General features: G+C 56.1%; 1 protein-coding gene across 9 annotated transcripts in view; it reads left to right on the forward strand.

Annotated features, from left to right (window-relative positions):
* The window catches only part of SUN2 (Sad1 and UNC84 domain containing 2), an 18,265-nt gene continuing 2,056 nt past the window's right edge, over positions 1–16,209 (forward strand). Inside the window, exons 1-18 of one of the 9 annotated variants that reach the window (XM_044940858.2) lie at positions 5–236; positions 3,679–3,845; positions 4,695–4,882; positions 5,265–5,402; positions 6,106–6,201; positions 6,555–6,648; positions 7,350–7,457; positions 7,618–7,688; positions 9,795–9,922; positions 11,527–11,784; positions 12,233–12,310; positions 12,761–12,804; positions 13,362–13,527; positions 13,891–14,112; positions 14,420–14,501; positions 14,870–14,985; positions 15,108–15,275; positions 15,628–15,720. In XM_044940858.2, the coding sequence (XP_044796793.2) occupies positions 3,718–3,845; positions 4,695–4,882; positions 5,265–5,402; positions 6,106–6,201; positions 6,555–6,648; positions 7,350–7,457; positions 7,618–7,688; positions 9,795–9,922; positions 11,527–11,784; positions 12,233–12,310; positions 12,761–12,804; positions 13,362–13,527; positions 13,891–14,112; positions 14,420–14,501; positions 14,870–14,985; positions 15,108–15,275; positions 15,628–15,720 (2,178 nt within the window). In that variant the 5' untranslated portion in view covers positions 5–236; positions 3,679–3,717. Of the gene's footprint in view, positions 241–3,678; positions 3,846–4,694; positions 4,883–5,264; positions 5,403–6,105; positions 6,202–6,554; positions 6,649–7,349; positions 7,458–7,617; positions 7,689–9,794; positions 9,923–11,526; positions 11,785–12,232; positions 12,311–12,760; positions 12,805–13,361; positions 13,528–13,890; positions 14,113–14,416; positions 14,502–14,869; positions 14,986–15,107; positions 15,276–15,627; positions 15,721–16,209 lie in introns of all 9 variants that reach the window. The other 8 variants (XM_044940857.2, XM_044940863.2, XM_044940862.2 and 5 more) reach the window with 8 other exon arrangements.

Raw genomic sequence — 16,209 nt, forward strand, 5'->3', positions numbered from 1 at the left:
CAGCGTTGACTGACAGGCGCACACATACACACTCGGCCACGCGCGCGCCGTCCGGCCCCACTCGCGCAGCGCAGTTCAGCGCGGGCCGCATTGTCCGCCTGCCAGCCCGCCTGCCTCCTCTCCCCGAGCGCCCCGGGTCCCCGCGCCGACCGCCGCTCCCCGGACTCCGACGCGGTAAGCGGGGGCGGCGCGGCGGGCCTCGGAAGCCCCCGGCCTTGTACGGAGCAGCGGCGGAGGCAGGTAACAGCCGGCCGTGGGCCTCTGATGGGCGGGCGCGCCGGGCGAGGGTGATGGGCCGGCCTCGCCCCCTTCCCCGCGGGTCCCGGGCCGGCCTGACCCCGGGGTCATCGTCAGACCACACCGGCCAGAGCCGAGCTGCCCAGGCCTGGTTCTTCCTCTCCAGCCAAGCTGGGCCAGGCTGCAGCCCCGCCCGGAGCATGCCCCTGGGCCAGTCGAGAAGGGCCAAGCGCCAAGGCCGTCCTGACTCATCGCCGCCGCCGCCGGGCCCCTGCCTCCGGGACTGGCCACCCCACTGGTCGGTCCAAATGGCGGATGTCTCCGGGCGGGACTTCCCCGGGCCAAACCTCCCCGGGAGGAGGGAAGCGGAGACCCGGCTGTCCAAACCGGCCCAGGCCGGTGCCTGCGTTTTCGTGCCAGTTCGGCAGTTTCTAGGGACTGGCAGTTCTCTGCTTCTTGCGCCGCCTGTCAGAACTCTGGGAATAGGGAGGAGGCCCATTTTGTTCAGTTCTAAAAAAAAAAAAAAAAAAGGCAAACAAATAGGGGGCGGGAGTGTTACTTAGAGCAGAGAGGCAGGGACAGGCGCGTGGTTGGTTAAAAAAAAAAGAGAGAGAGAGAGAAAGAAAGAAAAATCTCCCGCAGATTCAGCCAGTAGGGCATGAAGGGAGAAGAGAGTTAGCACCTGGAGCGGTTTGCCCATCCCACGAGGGAATGCGGTGTGAAAACGTCAGGCGGAGGATGCCAAGATCTAGGTTAAGTCCGAAGAGTGGCTGGATACTGCCATATAAGTTTGTGATGAGGGCGGGAAAGGTGACGTTGAAAAAAGGATGTGGTCAGCTCAAAAGTGGGGAGGGATGTTTTATTTGAGGATATCTTAACTGTGTGTGTGTTGCCGGGGCGGTGTCTTCTGATATGCAAAAGATTTGAGCTCCTAGAGGCTCACCTCTTGTTTTGTTTTGGAGGACAGAGCCTTGACCTTTTTCATCTTGTGAAACCCAGGCTCAGTTTTGTGTTAGCAGTTATAAACTGTTTTGTGATAGCAGAACCCTAGGAGAAAGACGAAAAGGCACCCCTCTGGGAGGGTGTGCATTGCTGATGGTTTTCAGCAACCCCTCCCCCAGCCCCAACACACACGCACCTCTCCATCTACATATTTCTTTATATTCTTGCCAACAGCAGCCTGAGTTTTATATTAACACTTTGCTTTGTTCCTGCCCCAGGGCAAAAGCTTCATCAACTTTATCAGGGCAGGGTTAAGAGGAGGAGCCTGTGCCTGTGTGGGCATCTGGAGCTTTCAGGTAGGGAGGGTAGTAGTGGGGGTGGAATTACCTTATAAGGAGTTGAATATAGAAAAGGACCCAGGCCAACTTCCTGCTGTGGCTACTACCAGTCGGTCCCTTTACCAGCCTCGGCTTAAACCAGGGACGATGCCAGGTGAGCATCCTACCTGTGAGGACACCAATAAGTCCCAAGACATGAGACTGCTTATGTTCCAGAAGAGAACTTTGTAGAATTCTCTAGCCAGACCAACTAGATCTCCCGGTTTCCATAGTGAGTTGGGATGTGTTAGAGCCTATGGCCACCACACAACCCAGAGAAGTAGTAATTTAAGTATCAACCAGGAGGGGCTTCCATGGTGGCTCAGTGGTGAAGCATCCACCTGCCAAGGCAGGAGACATGGGTTCTCTCCCTGATCCAGGAAGATTCCACATGCCAGAGCAGCTAAGCCCATGCACCAGCCCTCTGCAACAAGAGAAGCCACTGCAATGAGAAGCCCGCGCGGCTGCAGCAACAGAGACGGAGCACAGCTTAAAAAAAAGTATCAACCAGGAATATTAGAAGTGATAACAAGTCACAAGTACTACTAGGGCCAAAGTGTAACAGTGACTTTGTAACACAGGCCAACAAAGGCACCATGTTTAGAGTGCTCACGCGGTTTATCAGAGATTCTGAATTTGGGTTTCTAGAGCTGAAAGGTTTATTAATCCCCCTGTGTTGTAGAATGCCGCCTTTTGCCAGGTCTTTTCACCTTGGCCTCGTCCCAGAGCCTTGGTTTCCACCCACTGTGGTGACTGGTCTGGCTGGTAGAGACTGACAGTAATCTCACACAGCTGCTCCACCGGCCTGTTTTGTTAGTTTGTTAACCAATATTTGTAATGTAACAGCTCTGTCCACAGCCTGTTCTGAACATAATTTTTTTTTAAAGTCACTCAGTCGTGTTGGACTCTTTGCAGCCACGTGAACTATACAGTCCATGGAATTCTCCAGGCCAGAACACTGGAGTGGGTACCCTTTCCCTTCTCCAGGGGATCGTCCCAACCCAGGGGTCGAACCAGGTCTCCTGCATTGCGGGCGGATTCTTTACCAGCTGAGCCACCAGGGAAGCCCAAGAATACTGGAGTAGGTAGCCTATCCCTTCTCTAGCAGATTTTCCCGACCCAGGAATCGAACCAGGGTCTCCTGCACTGCAGGCTGATTCTTTACCAACTGAGCTATCAGGGAAGCCCTCTGAACATAATGGAGGCTATGTAAGACTCTCGTTGGGGACACAGCAACACCTTTCTGAAACAACTTGAAAACTTCCTGGTGGAATGGAAATACCCAGGCCCCAGCGTAGCACACCCTCTGCCTCTGTCACTTACAGCCTGGGCCACTGATCTGTGGTCAGGTTACTGATCCTCTCAGTGCCCCCAGGTTCCCCCCTGTACAGTGGGAGCGGTGATACTTCCCTTGATCATAAGGATCAGAGATGAGTATGTCAGGAGCCCCGTACCCAGGAGGCAGTTAACCGAGTATTTTTTCACCACCATCAGCATCATATCAAGAGGCACTGATGTTGCAGGCCAGTAATCACTATTAGGCTAGGCACGCAGGCTCCAGCAGATGTAGGTGGGGGTTACCATGGAAAGGTTTTCTGGAGTCAGAGTTTGACTGGGGCTGTGAATCAATGGATACAGCTACAAAGAAAGGAATGCACGTCCCACTTAAGGGAAACAAGCTAGAACAAGAACGGGCACAGCTTTAGGGACTGGGCAGCCCAGTAAGATGGCTGGACTGGAGAGTCTGTGCAGGGCAGCAGTGATGAGCGGTGTTTATTTAGCACCTGTAGCCTACCTAGCTACGAGCTCCGCCTCGTGTCAGAAGTTGCAGAAGGCCCAATTCTGGAGCTCAGCATCCAATAATCTGGAAGTTTGGAAATCCTATGAACCTGTTTTGAAAGAGGCTGGCAGAGTGCAGAGGGCTGCAGGTGGGCGGGGCGGGGATGCTTAATCAACGCCAGGTCTCGCCCACATGTCAAGCTCTTTGGTTGAATACAGAGGGGTGTGTGTTCACTGGGAGGCTGTGTCTTGTCTTTCCTCTCCTCCCCTCCCCTGCCACGCCGGCCCCTGGGAGGGGCTGAAAGCAGCCCCAAGCCTCACCTGGCCGCCTTTCTCTCCCCAGACTCCCTTCAGGGGAAGGGTCCCCCCCGCCCATCTCATCATGTCTCGGCGAAGCCAGCGCCTAACGCGCTACTCCTCCCAGGGTGACGATGATGGCGGCAGCAGCAGCAGCGGAGGGAGCTCAGTGATGGGGAGTCAGAGCACCCTGTTTAAGGACAGCCCTCTCAGGTAGGGGCTCACCTCCACCCCCAGCCTGCATGGGTCCCCCGACCCACCGAGCAGATGTCTTGGGCCCTTCACCGTGCTGCCTCTTGCCTTTGTGACTTCCGTGGGCAGAGACCAGGCCTTGCCCATGTCCGGTCAGCCACACCTCCGAGGGTGCCAGGGCCCAGTGCTGTTTCTTCTCTCTAAGCTGGGCTGTCTCATATTCAGAGAACAGGAAGTGAGGAGAGGCAGTTTCAAGCATAAGCCAGGCCGGAAACCCCAAAACCGAGTGCTGGGCTCACAGGAACCCCTTCTGCTGTGGATGGCTGTGCCAGACCCATAGCCGCCTGCCTCACCATCCATCCATCTGTAGGGCCTCAGTAAGGCCAGTGAAGCAGCTGAGGACATGAACAAGTTCAAGGGCACCTGGGACGTGAGCTAAGGCAAGCGTACCTTCCTCTCATCCTGCCCCCTGGCAGGCGTAAGGCTCAGATGACAGCCCCCCGAGGAGGCTTTGAGTAGCTCTCCGAGGCCAGGTCGGCTTTGTCTGGGTTTTCAGTGAGTGGCAGAAACGACTAATCCATCAGGAAGCATGAAAGAACGCTGGGGCTTTGAAGTTCGAGACCTGGATTTGAATCCTGACTCCCTCACTGATCTTACCTAACTGCTTGTGAGATTTAGAGATAATGGGAGCACGGAAAGTACCTGCTTTGCGTGGCAGACAGTCAGCAGATGGGGGTTGTTAGTTGCTTAGCAACACAGCTACCCACCCGACCCCCACCTCCCCACGCCACTCACCATAGGAGGGCAGAGCATTCCAGGCCGGCTCACCTGCCTGCTCTGGCCTCTCCCCTCCTGGCTGACCTCCCACAGGACCTTGAAGAAGAAAACCAACAACTTGAAGCGCCTCTCCCCAGCGCCACAGCTAGGCCCCTCCTCGGACACACACACCTCCTACTACAGCGAGTCCATGGTCAGGGAGTCCTACATCGGCAGCCCGCGGGCCGCCTCCATCGCCGCCTCCCTCACCAGGAACTCCCTCCTCGACGAACCCTACTGGAGTGAGTATCCGCAACCCTCCTCCGGGGCCTTGGCTTCCTTTGGAAATTTATGGTTCAAAATCTACCCCCACCCTCCCGCAGGGGGTTCCCTAACCACTGCTGGTCCAGAAGAGGGGTGCCCCACCTTTGGAAATCCTGGGGAGAGCAGCCAGGTGTCTTAACTCCCAGGTCCTTCCAGATGATGAAGTAGCCACGTGTCTGCTCCAGATTTAGGAGACAGAGGGGCGGGTCCTGGCTCACCCTTCCTTGGACTCGAGCTCAGGAGGGGCTCAGAGTAGATTCCATCTGCCCATCAGAGATGCTCCTCAGGGTGTCCCCAAGCACACCACCTCCCTCCTTGGAGCACCTGCCCCAGGAGAACCCCGAGTTCTTCCCTCCGCAGGTGAGGACCTGCGGGTGAGGAGGAGGAGAGGCACAGGCGGCACCGACAGCAGCAAGGCCAACGGGCTCCCAGAGAACAAGCTCTCTGAGGACTTCCTCGGGTCCTCCTCGGGCTACTCCTCCGAGGATGACTACGTAGGTAGGCGACGTCCTCCTTCCCCAGGCTTGGGGAGATGCTCCGCCAGGTTCCCAGGCCTTTGGGAAGCCGGGGAGGGTGCCCTGACAGCTTGGGAGAGCACTCATGTCTGGCTGGGGGTCGCTGCTGGGCCACCGTGGTACCCGAGCCAGGCTGGGGGTGGTGCTGGACATTGCTGGGCTGCGATGGCCAGGCTCCACGAGGCCCTGAGCAGCCTGTGGCCAGTCCCCTTGTTTTGATGTTTCCAGCAAGTGTTTAGCGTGAGCCTTCACACACAGGAGGTGCTTGATTCCTTAGTCCAGTTCTGAGTGGCTTGAGGGACTGCTGGGAAGCAGAGGGAAGCAGACAGGAGTTCGAGGGAAATAGAACGTTGGGAGCCGAGCACGTCACTCCAACAGCATTTACTGACCTGCTGCCTGCCAGCCTGAGTCAGCCGGGGACATGAAGGAGAGTGACACATGGTCTCAGCTCACAGGCCCGAGGAGCAGACAGTGACCGTCTTCCATATTCCAGGGCTCTTAAGGAGGAGGACAGTGGTTAGGACTCTGCGCTTCTACCGCAGTGGGCGTGGGCTCCACCCCTGGTTGGGGAGTTAAGATCCCACATGCCACATGGTGCAGCCAAAAAAAACACCAGTTAAAAAAAAATGAAAGCATGAAGACAACTGAGCTGTTCTCTCTACCCCCCCACCCCCACCCCTCCGCAGGCTACTTGGAGACAGACCACCGGGGTTCAGGGTCACGGCTACGGAATGCTGTCTCCCGGGCGGGCTCTCTGCTCTGGATGGTGGTCACCTCTCCAGGTGGGTGCGGACTGCTCTGTGCACGGTCGTCCGTTTTCTCCGGCAGTTACTTTCGCCTATCTTTCTGTGGTTGGGCATCCAACTCCGTTACAGAAACTGTAGCGCCACTGGGAGAAGCTTGTTCCAGAATAATCGCTGGGAGCCGAGAGCCACGGGAACACCCTTGCTTGGAAGCGGGATGGAGGGCATTGGCAGCACGGGCGGGTGGGTGGGATGATGGGAACTGGGAGGCGTGGGACAGGACAGAGGTGCACTGGCTGTCAGGGTTGGGGTCGGGGCAGGGAGGGCCGCGGGGAGAGACCTGCAAGCCGATGGTTCAGGGTGGCACTTGGGCTCCACGGGCCCTCTTCCAGGCCGGCTCTTCGGGCTCCTCTATTGGTGGATCGGCACCACCTGGTACCGCCTGACCACAGCCGCCTCCCTCCTTGACGTCTTCGTTTTAACCAGGTGAGCGAAACTGACAAGGAATCAGAAGGCCCTGGGCACGGGGGTGGCCAGTAAAGCATCTAAACCTGTACGCGATCGTTTCTCTGAAGGGTTTTTCCCCAGTATTTGCTGCTTGTATTAGAGAGCGTGGGGTGGACGCCCAAAGCTCGGCTCTGCCTGACAGAGGGTGGGACGCAGGGTCAGGTTTTGCTCCTAGAATTGATAGCTCATCAGGGAGCGTTCCAGAACACGGGTTCTTGTTTCTTCTCGGGTACTTCCTGCTAAACACCAGCCCAGCCACTTCAGAGTCTCGGACAAGCTCGGCCTTACTCCCACGGGCCAGGCCTTAGGCTCTAGCCGGCAAGTTGTGTTTCCCGGCATCGAGGGCGCGGTACTCTTGGCCCCCAGGGTTTCCCATGTTGCGTTCATGGGAACCTGCCATGAACAGGTGCGGCCTGAGGATCTGTGGGTCTGTTCCCCAAGTCCCTGACCCAGCAGAGCCAGATTTGGGGAGCTGGTCCTTGGGCAGAGGAAGGAACACTGAACCAGAAGGTTAGGGTCCCTCTGGCCCTAAACCTGGTTGGAGTGGGCAGCCAACTATGCTGAAAAGACGAGCAAGGATGAATTTGTGTCACCAAAAAAGGCTCCTCATTTTTCTGAAAGAAACATTGTCTGTTTAAGGAATTAACTTCTTTTTTCTTCTATATTTGCTTGCCTATAAGACCTCTATGTATAAGAGTTTTAGGTTATTCAAGGACCCCAGGATTTGTTTTTAATAACATCAATACAATTCAGAGTCAGAACTGTCCGCATCACTCCAAGCTCTGCAGGTAAAGCTCTCAGCATCCAGTCTGGCCCTGGCAAGATGCGAGGCTTAAGGGTGTCCCCTCCGACTGTAGCTCAGCACTCTAGGGACTCCCTGAGGGCACCCAGAGGCCCTGGAGGCCTCTTGACCCCTCCGCCCGCCCTTTCTCCCCTCCTGTGGTCCAGACGCTTCTCATCCCTGAAGACGTTCCTGTGGTTCCTCTTGCTGCTGCTGCTTCTGACCGGCCTGACCTATGGTGAGTCGCCCACTGTCACTGGGAAGGGAGGACTGTCCTTGTGGAGCCAGCGCTGGTGAGCCAGACGGGCAGGCAGAGCATGTGCCGAGGGTGGCGCTGAGCAGAAATGTGAAAACTGGAGGGACACTGAAAAGCTACAGTAAGCAGAAAGACAAGGCGGGGTTGGATCAAGCCTGGGCAACATCCTGTCTGGCTGTCCTGGGCCCTCTGGTGATCAGCAGATGGAAGGGGCAATGCCCCAACCCGCCGATCTTGTGGGTTTGGGTGGCTCTGTTGGACTGCCTGGCATGTCTAGAGCATCCTTGGAAGCCACGGGGCCAGAAGATGCCCCGTTACAGGAGTGCTGGGGTAAAAGGCAGGGACTCTGACACGTCATTAGCACTCACTTTCCCTCCATTCCAAATCAGGGTGTAGCGTGGGTAAATGAGTTATTACTCCAGTAAGGCTTCAGCTGTCTTTAAGATCAAAACAATGAAGTAGGAAAGAGAAGTAAGGGCACTTTTTTGCACCAAGATAATAAATTACATTTCATTTGCAAGATGCTCCACGTTGTCCTGATCTCTATCATTGAACTTTCACAATTTTTTACAGTTATAATCGTAACACTTTACTATGAGCGTCCCCTGTGGCCCCAGGCTCAAAGTTACCAATTTATAACTAAAGACCATGCTTTATTATTATTATTTTTTAGATTATTATTATTTTTTATTATTATTATTTTGTTTATTTTTTTAGCATCTACTAAAGTTGTATTTCTTTAATTTATACCAAAGTAGGACATCTTTCGGAGAAGGCAATGGCACCCCACTCCAGTACTCTTGCCTGGAAAATCCCATGGATGGAGGAGCCTGGTAGGCTGTAGTCCATGGGGTCACTAGGAGTCGGACACGACTGAGCGACTTCACTTTCACTTTTCACTTTCATGCATTGTTAGAAGGAAATGGCAACCCACTCCAGTGTTCTTGCCTGGAGAATCCCAGGGACGGGGGAGCCTGGTGGGCTGCCATCTCTGGGGTCGCACAGAGTCGGACATGACTGAAGCGACTTAGCAGCAGCAGCGGGACATCTTTCCAATTGTTGATTCCCTTGCTTTTATAAGAACAGCTTGTTCCTATTCAGTGGAAACTGGGTATCACTCTTAAAACAATTTTAATCACTTTATGATCATACAGCGTTATGTTCAGGAAGCATATTCCCTCATGTTATCTCCGTTTGTTTCACCATCCCCTCATGGGGTTGGTGGAGCCAAGGTCATCACGGCCTCATGAGGAGATGCACATAGAAAGTCTGAAAGGCAGAGGGGTGGAGTGACCAGCTCAGGGAGGGCAGTAAGCAAAGGCCTGTCCAGAGGGTCTGACTTAAAGCCCTGTGGTCACGTGCTTTCCATTGCACCTGCTCGAGGCCAACAGTTGTGTGGCAAGCGTGGCATCTTACCAGGCTGGAGGCCCCACCGCCAGTATGACTTCTCCAGGCGCTGTCACCGCCATGCGTACTTGTACACTCACATACATGCACACGCATAGCTCAGGAGTAAAAACAGGTGGCTCCTAAAGCAATATGTCTGTGTGTGGCAGCCTTGTGCTCTGTTCTGGGGCCACAGGCAGCCTCTCTGAGCAGGTGGATTCTGTTCCAGTGATGGCTCAACGATGGCCAACCATTCGAGTCACCTGGGAAGCTTTTAAAACTCATTGCAGGGGGATCTGCCCAAGCCAGCAAGCTCACTCCCTGCCAGGTGGGGCCAGACGCTGTTGGAGAAGCTCCCTAGGTGATTCTGCTGTACAGTCTGAATTGAGAAGCACCTCAGGGCCTCTGGGTTCCATCCCTGGACAGTCCTCAGCTTCCAGCGATTTCCTGCAAGCCTTACCATCTATGGAAAGATGAGGATTCCTGAGGGGATGTGAGAATGCTTATATTCTGTGATCATCAGGTGGAGGTTGCTGCCTCAGTGGGGGAACCTCCATCCCTTGTACCACCTTCGACAGGAGTGAGGCTCCCATGAGTGAGATAGGCTAGTGACGAGCGCTGCTTGTGAACCTGCCGTGCTCCCTGGTGTGTGCCTCCTCGCTGGGCCCCGGCCCCAGTAACTAACCTCTCCTCTGTGTGCAGGAGCCTGGTACTTCTATCCCTTTGGGCTGCAGACGCTCCACCCCACTGTGGTCTCCTGGTGGGCCTCGAAGGGGAGCATTGGGCAGCGTGAGGTGTGGGAGTCCAGAGACTCCTCCCCACATGTCCAGGTGAGCATCTTAGGGTCGCAGCACCCGCCCCTCCCCACCGCTGTCGGCCTGCATTTGCCATCACATTCCTTGCCCTCATTCCTCACACTCCCAGCGGATGAGATGCTGCCTGTGTCCTAGGACACCTTCCTTTCTCTACTGTTCATGGTGCAGGGGCTGCGGGGGGGAGTTTTGCCTGCACTTAAATGTGACTCAGACCTGTCCTAAAGTTAGTTTGCATCCTAAGAAGCACAGAAAACAGAAGGAAAAGAAATCAAATTGCTTTCTTCCTTTTTAATACAGTATCACAAATATTTACTGAGTACCTTCTGGGAGTCGGGTAATGTCCTGGTCTGTTACCTGCTACCACCAAAATCAGGGCCTTAAGATTACCAGCACTGGAGGGTCACCTGCAGCAGTCCAGTGGTTAAGTCCAGTGGTTAAGGCTCTGCGCTTCCACTGCAGGGGACACGGGGTTGATCCCTGGTCAGGGAATTAAAAGCCCGCAAGCGGCAGTGTGGCCAAAAAGAAAAGTGCCAGCATTGGACTATCTTGTGAATCCACAGGTCCTCTAGGTAGCTTTTCTGGTCTGAGCAAGGGCAGCTGATCTTGGCTAGGCCCCCTCGACTAGAGCATCCATGGTGGACTGGTGGATCAGCAGGGGTGGCTGGTCTAGGCCTGGCCTGGCCGGGCTGTACCTTCGATGTCCGGCCAGCTAGCCTGGGCTTGCTCTCACAGCAACCGGGCAGGGTTCCAGGAGGGTGGAGTCAGGCCAGACTTCAAGGACTAGGTTTACTTCTGCTACATTCTGGTGGCCAGATTCAGGGGGGGGGGGGGTGGGGGGGGTGGGGAAGAAACTCCACCTCTCATGGGAGCACCTGGGAAGCCACATTGCAGAGGGTGCAGGTGTGGGGAAGAGGGCAGGACAGTGGCCATTTTCTGCATCCTGTCAGAGACTAAAGAGGGATCAGGCCCAGGCCATGCCCTCAAGAGGCCTGGGGTCCAAGGTGGCAGGGGTGGTGAGTGCATAGACAACAGCGCTGGGTGTGTATAGGTTCTGGGCTCTGCAAGGAAGATGTAAAACTCTTTGTCCTCTAATTACTGTTACGTGAACTTTGCTTGCATCCTGCTGAATTTAACTTGGCAGCACATTTTTAACCATTTATTTTGGTGGATAGTACTTTCCTGACCGTGATGTTATTATTTCACAAAATAATGTGTTGTGGCATCTTTAACTTTTTTTTAATCACTAGTAAAGACAGTTCCGTTTTAGGACCAGCTTTTCTGTAAAATGGGGGAAGTAAAGGATGAATCTATCTTTGTATTTACTTTCATCTGCATTAAAAAATAGTTGCCTAGGAAGGTTGATGGTCAGGGCTCTGGGTGGATGGGGCAGAGGTTAGGACCTTGACTTTGCTGCTTGCTTCTTGAGTCATACAAATACTGCCTAGTTTAAAAATGGAATTTTTGAAAGTTGAAAGCCCAACCTCTGTTCCCAGTAGGCTCCTGCCTTTTAATCGACTCGACAGGCTGTGTGTTTCTGGGACTTCCTTCCGTTTCTCTTTAGGAAGCTCTGTTGTCATGAGTGCCTCACCTCTGTGGCTTTTCCCTCCCCGCCCTGCCAGGCCGAGCAGCGCATTCTGTCCCGGGTATACACGCTGGAGCGGCGCCTGGACGCTCTTGCTGCTGAGTTCTCGTCCAGCTGGCAAAAGGAGGCCATGCGGCTGGAGCGCCTGGAGCTGCAGCAGGGGGCTGGCGGGCAGGGAGGCGGAGGCGGTGGCCTGAGCCACGAGGACACCCTGGCGCTCCTGGAGGGGCTGGTGAGCCGCCGTGAGGCTGCCCTGAAGGAGGACCTCCGCAGGGACACTGCTGCTCGGATCCAGGTGGGGGACAGGAGCTGAGGAGCCTTCCAACCCTCTGTGTGGGGTGGAGGGGGTGAGGCCCCATACTCCCTGACATGAGGGAGACCGCAGGTGTTGTCATTTCAGGGTCAGACGGCTCTGCCACTTGGCAGTTACCTTCTCTAAGCCTCACTTTCCTCCTCTTTGCAACGGAGGCTCTCCTGTCTGCCCCGTCCCTGGTGTTGACAACAAGAGGTTGTAGTGCATCTGGCACAGTGCCCATGTAGGTGTGGCATACCACGCAGGTGTGCAGTTAAGACCGAGAGGAGTCTTGCGTGTTTCCAGAAAGGCACTGTAGCAGAAAGGTTAGGAGCTGAAGTTTGCAATCAAATAGGCCTGGTTTGAATTCCAGTTACACCACTTACTGGTTTTAAGTGGCCCTTTGAGCACAGCTCACTAGAATCCTCAGCCTCTCTCCTATACGTGATAGGAAGAGCTGGTCACCCTGAGATCAGAGCATCAACAGGACTCAGAAGACCTTTTCAAGAAGATTTTCCAGGCCTCACAGGTTGGTGAGCTTGGGGCTTGATCCAATTCATCATCTCTTCTTGGGCTGAGACACCTTGGCCCCAAAGGGTCTGCTTAGACATAGAATGGGGAGAAGGATGTGTAGTCTCCTGCTTAAACTGAATCCCCCTGGGCTGGAACACTCTGTAAAGACCCCCTGGGAGTGTGCCAGAGGACAGGAAGGGCTACTTTCAAGTGGCCTGTTGTGCTGGGTATAACATGCTGAATGAATGAGTGAACAGCTGAACGCCTGAGCACAACAGTTATGGGGTGAGGCTCGCATCAGGACATCAACTGGGAGGGCAGTTTGACATTTGCTGAAACAGCCAGGAGGCTCTGGGGTGGGGATGTGGTTAAGCAGAGAGACCCCAAAAGGAACAGATCCTGCTCTGGGAGACTGATTGCTGTGAGGCTGACAGTCCTTGAATTGGTGCCTTTTTCCTGCTTATAGGAATCTGAGGCTCAACTCCAGCAGCTGAAGTCAGAGTGGCAAAGGTAATGGGCACTTCCGTCTGTCCTAGGCTTGCTCATCTCCAGCCTCCCCATTCCCACCTCCAGACAGGACTAGAGGGCAGAAACCCAGAGCAGAGTTCTGTGTCCCAGGCTGAGAAGGAGATGGTGGAAACCTGGCTCAGGACCATCTGCTCAGAGCCTGTCCTCGAGGGGCAGTGGCGGTTGGGGTAGGGGATCGTGGGCACTGCTGGATAATCGGGATTCCTGGACTCATTTATAGATGCACCATCTTTTCTGTGCAGCCTCATGCCGGCTGCCTCCCCATGTCCCAGACGTCCATACTGGTGGAGGATGTGAGAGCTGAGGCAGTGAATTCTGGATCTGGGCTTAGGAGGGAAGCAGGATAATAACTAGCTCCTTGGGATATGCAGGCCAAACGTAGGCACCAGAGCTGTGTTCTACGGCCTCAGTTTAGAACCCCCGAGAGCAGGCCTCACACTCATGTATATCAGGTGCCAACTAGGGGATCCTCTCATTTGCCTCAGCATAGCCTTACCCCTCACTGGAGACCCACGACTTACTCTTCTGTTTGGGAGTAGGATGACCCAGGAGTCCTTCCAGGAGAACGCCATGAAGGAGCTGGGGCGGCTGGAGGGCCAGCTGGCAGGCCTGCGGCAGGAGCTGGCAGCCCTGACCCTGAAGCAGAGCTCGGTGGAGGACCAGGTGGGGCTGCTGCCCCAGCAGCTCCAGGCTGTGCGGGACGATGTGAGTTGGAACCCTCTGGGTTCCCCGGGAATACCCCTCCTCTGCGCTGGTCCTGGGAGTCTGCGAGGCAGAGTGCCTCCTACCCCTGCTCTGGGCACAGATGCTGGCTTTCTTTGATGGAAGTTCTTCCCGTTTTCTCACTGATAATAATATGGAGGGTTGTTCCTCCTTCCCCCCTGTGGCCTGAGCAGGCACGTGCCAGCCCTCCCTTCACTGGAGTGACTACAGAGGGGCCTGTACTCACTGCCTGGCCTCTCGACCCAAGCCAGGTGCCGCCCCCAACCCCCCACTCCAGGCCCCTGCGATGGCAGCTTCCACCTTCCTGGTGAGCCTCCCAGAGTGAGACCTTGTTTTGGTTCCTAGGTGGAGTCTCAGTTCCCTGCCTGGGTCAGTCAGTTCCTTCTTCGAGGTGGGGGAACCCGCACTGGGCTCCTTCAGCGAGAGGAGATGGAAGCTCAGCTGCGGGACCTGGAGAGCAGGATCCTCGTCCACGTGGCCGAGATGCAGGGCAAGTCAGCAAGGGAGGCCGTAGCCAGCCTGGGGCTGACGCTGCAGAGGGAAGGCGTGATTGGGGTGACCGAGGAGGTGAGGACTCTGTTCCTGGACCCCCCCCCACACACAGTGCTCTCCTCCTGGGAGCCATAGAGCTGCAGTCCCACCCAGCCAGCTCCCTGGCAGGTTCCAGGACCTAAGTAACATGCAGAAGCCTCCAGTGTTTGTTTTGGGGCTGGTGTGAGGGGGCAGGGGTACGCCTGGGGAAGTGCCACGTGTGTCTGGACACCAGGGTGGTGCAGGCGTCAGGGGCTCGGTCTGCGGGTCTCTGGCCCGACAGTGGGGCAGAGATGGATGGTCGGCGTCCCCATCACAGCTGCGCTGGCGCCTGTTTCAGCAGGTGCACCGTATCGTAACCCAGGCTCTGAAGCGCTACAGCGAGGACCGCATTGGGATGGTGGACTACGCTCTGGAGTCGGGAGGTGTGTCTAGCTCGCCTCCCTTTGCTGGGCCCCCTTGCCCCACACTGACAGGTCCCCTGGCATCTGCCGGGGCAGCCATGGTGCTTAGCAAGCAGGGCTTGAGGTCAGCAGAAATCAGCCAACCCAGAACTCACCACAAAGGCGAGTGACTGTGGGAGAAGGCAGGATACACTGAGCGCCATCCTTCACCGGGGCGGGGCTGATGCTTACTCTGCTCTGTGGTCTGGGTCAGATGTAAAGACCTGTCCTGAGGGACAGTAGTCCCTCTTCAGCCTCCCTTGGCTGGCAGCTGAGCCCACTGCCTGGGTCTCCCTCCCCTACTAGTGTCCAGCCCCAGGCGCCCACCCTGCTTTTCTTTCCTGTCTCAGGGGCCAGTGTCATCAGTACTCGATGCTCTGAGACCTACGAGACCAAGACGGCCCTCCTCAGCCTCTTCGGCATCCCCCTGTGGTACCACTCCCAGTCTCCCCGAGTCATTCTCCAGGTGGGGCCCTGAGCGCCCTGTTTCGCCTCTGTGGCTGTCCCACCCTGGGTCATAAAGAGCTGCGCTTGGGGCAGGCTGTCTTTGCCACCTGCCATGTGCTGACCCGCCTTTTTCCCCTCCAGCCAGACGTGCACCCAGGCAACTGCTGGGCCTTCCAGGGGCCCCAGGGCTTTGCTGTGGTTCGCCTTTCTGCCCGCATCCGCCCCACGGCTGTCACCTTAGAGCATGTGCCCAAATCCTTGTCACCCAACAGCACCATCTCCAGTGCCCCCAAGGACTTTGCCATCTTTGTGAGTATCCCTCCTGAGGGCTGTGGGGCTGGGGGTCTCTATCAAGGATACAGCTAGGGTCATTCTTTGGCTGGGGGCAGGGCATAGATGTGGAAGACAGTGCCAAGGTGGGAAATGGCAGTTCAGTGTTTCTGCCTCAGGCTGCAGAGGAAAAACAACGGGAGGCCTAAGATGTTAAGCGACTTGTCACAGATCACACAGCAGCCCTGTGTCCAGAGCTCAGGACCCCTGCAGTCCCCAAGGAGGCCAGTCCCTGCCCTGCCAGATGGCAGGGGACCAGGGGGAGCCAGGAGGGAAGGCCTTCCTCCCTGGGGTCCCGCAGCTAAGGGCAGGGTCCTCCCTCCCTCCGCAGGGGCTCGATGAGGACCTGCAGCAGGAAGGGACGCCCCTTGGCCAGTTCACCTATGACCAGGATGGGGAGCCCATTCAGACGTTTTACTTCCAGGTAAGGAGCTTTGGGTCTGCTCACAGAGGTGACGTGCTTACTTTCCCATCCCTTCGCCAGATGTTTTCTGAGTACTTACCCCGTGCCAGGCACTGAGTCCCAAGTGAGAAGCCACAGCCCGGCCCCCCCCACAGCCTGAGATATGAAACAGAAAACGTCCAAGCGGCGTAGGGCAGGGCCCTTCAAGGTTGGGGAGGTTGGGGAAGCTGTGAGGGCAGGTGTCTTGAGTGAGGCTGTGGCCTGGCAGGGTGTCACGCGGCACAGCCTGGCTGGGTCTCAGACAGGGGCCTCTTGGCTCAACCTGAGTGGACATCGGTCTCCTAGGCCCTTGTCAGAAATAGCTTCCCAGTCTCCAGCCCAGGTGACCTGAGAGCCACCCCAGAGGAGTCCAAGTGCGGGAAACTGGGTGAGGTGGGGGAGGGGCCGAGGCGGGAGGAGAGGCAGGCCTGGCTGCCAGGCCAGAGAATTTCAGCTCGTAGCTGAAAACGA

This window comes from Bubalus bubalis, chromosome 4, assembly GCF_019923935.1.
Source record: "Bubalus bubalis isolate 160015118507 breed Murrah chromosome 4, NDDB_SH_1, whole genome shotgun sequence".
Lineage (NCBI taxonomy): Eukaryota > Metazoa > Chordata > Mammalia > Artiodactyla > Bovidae > Bubalus > Bubalus bubalis.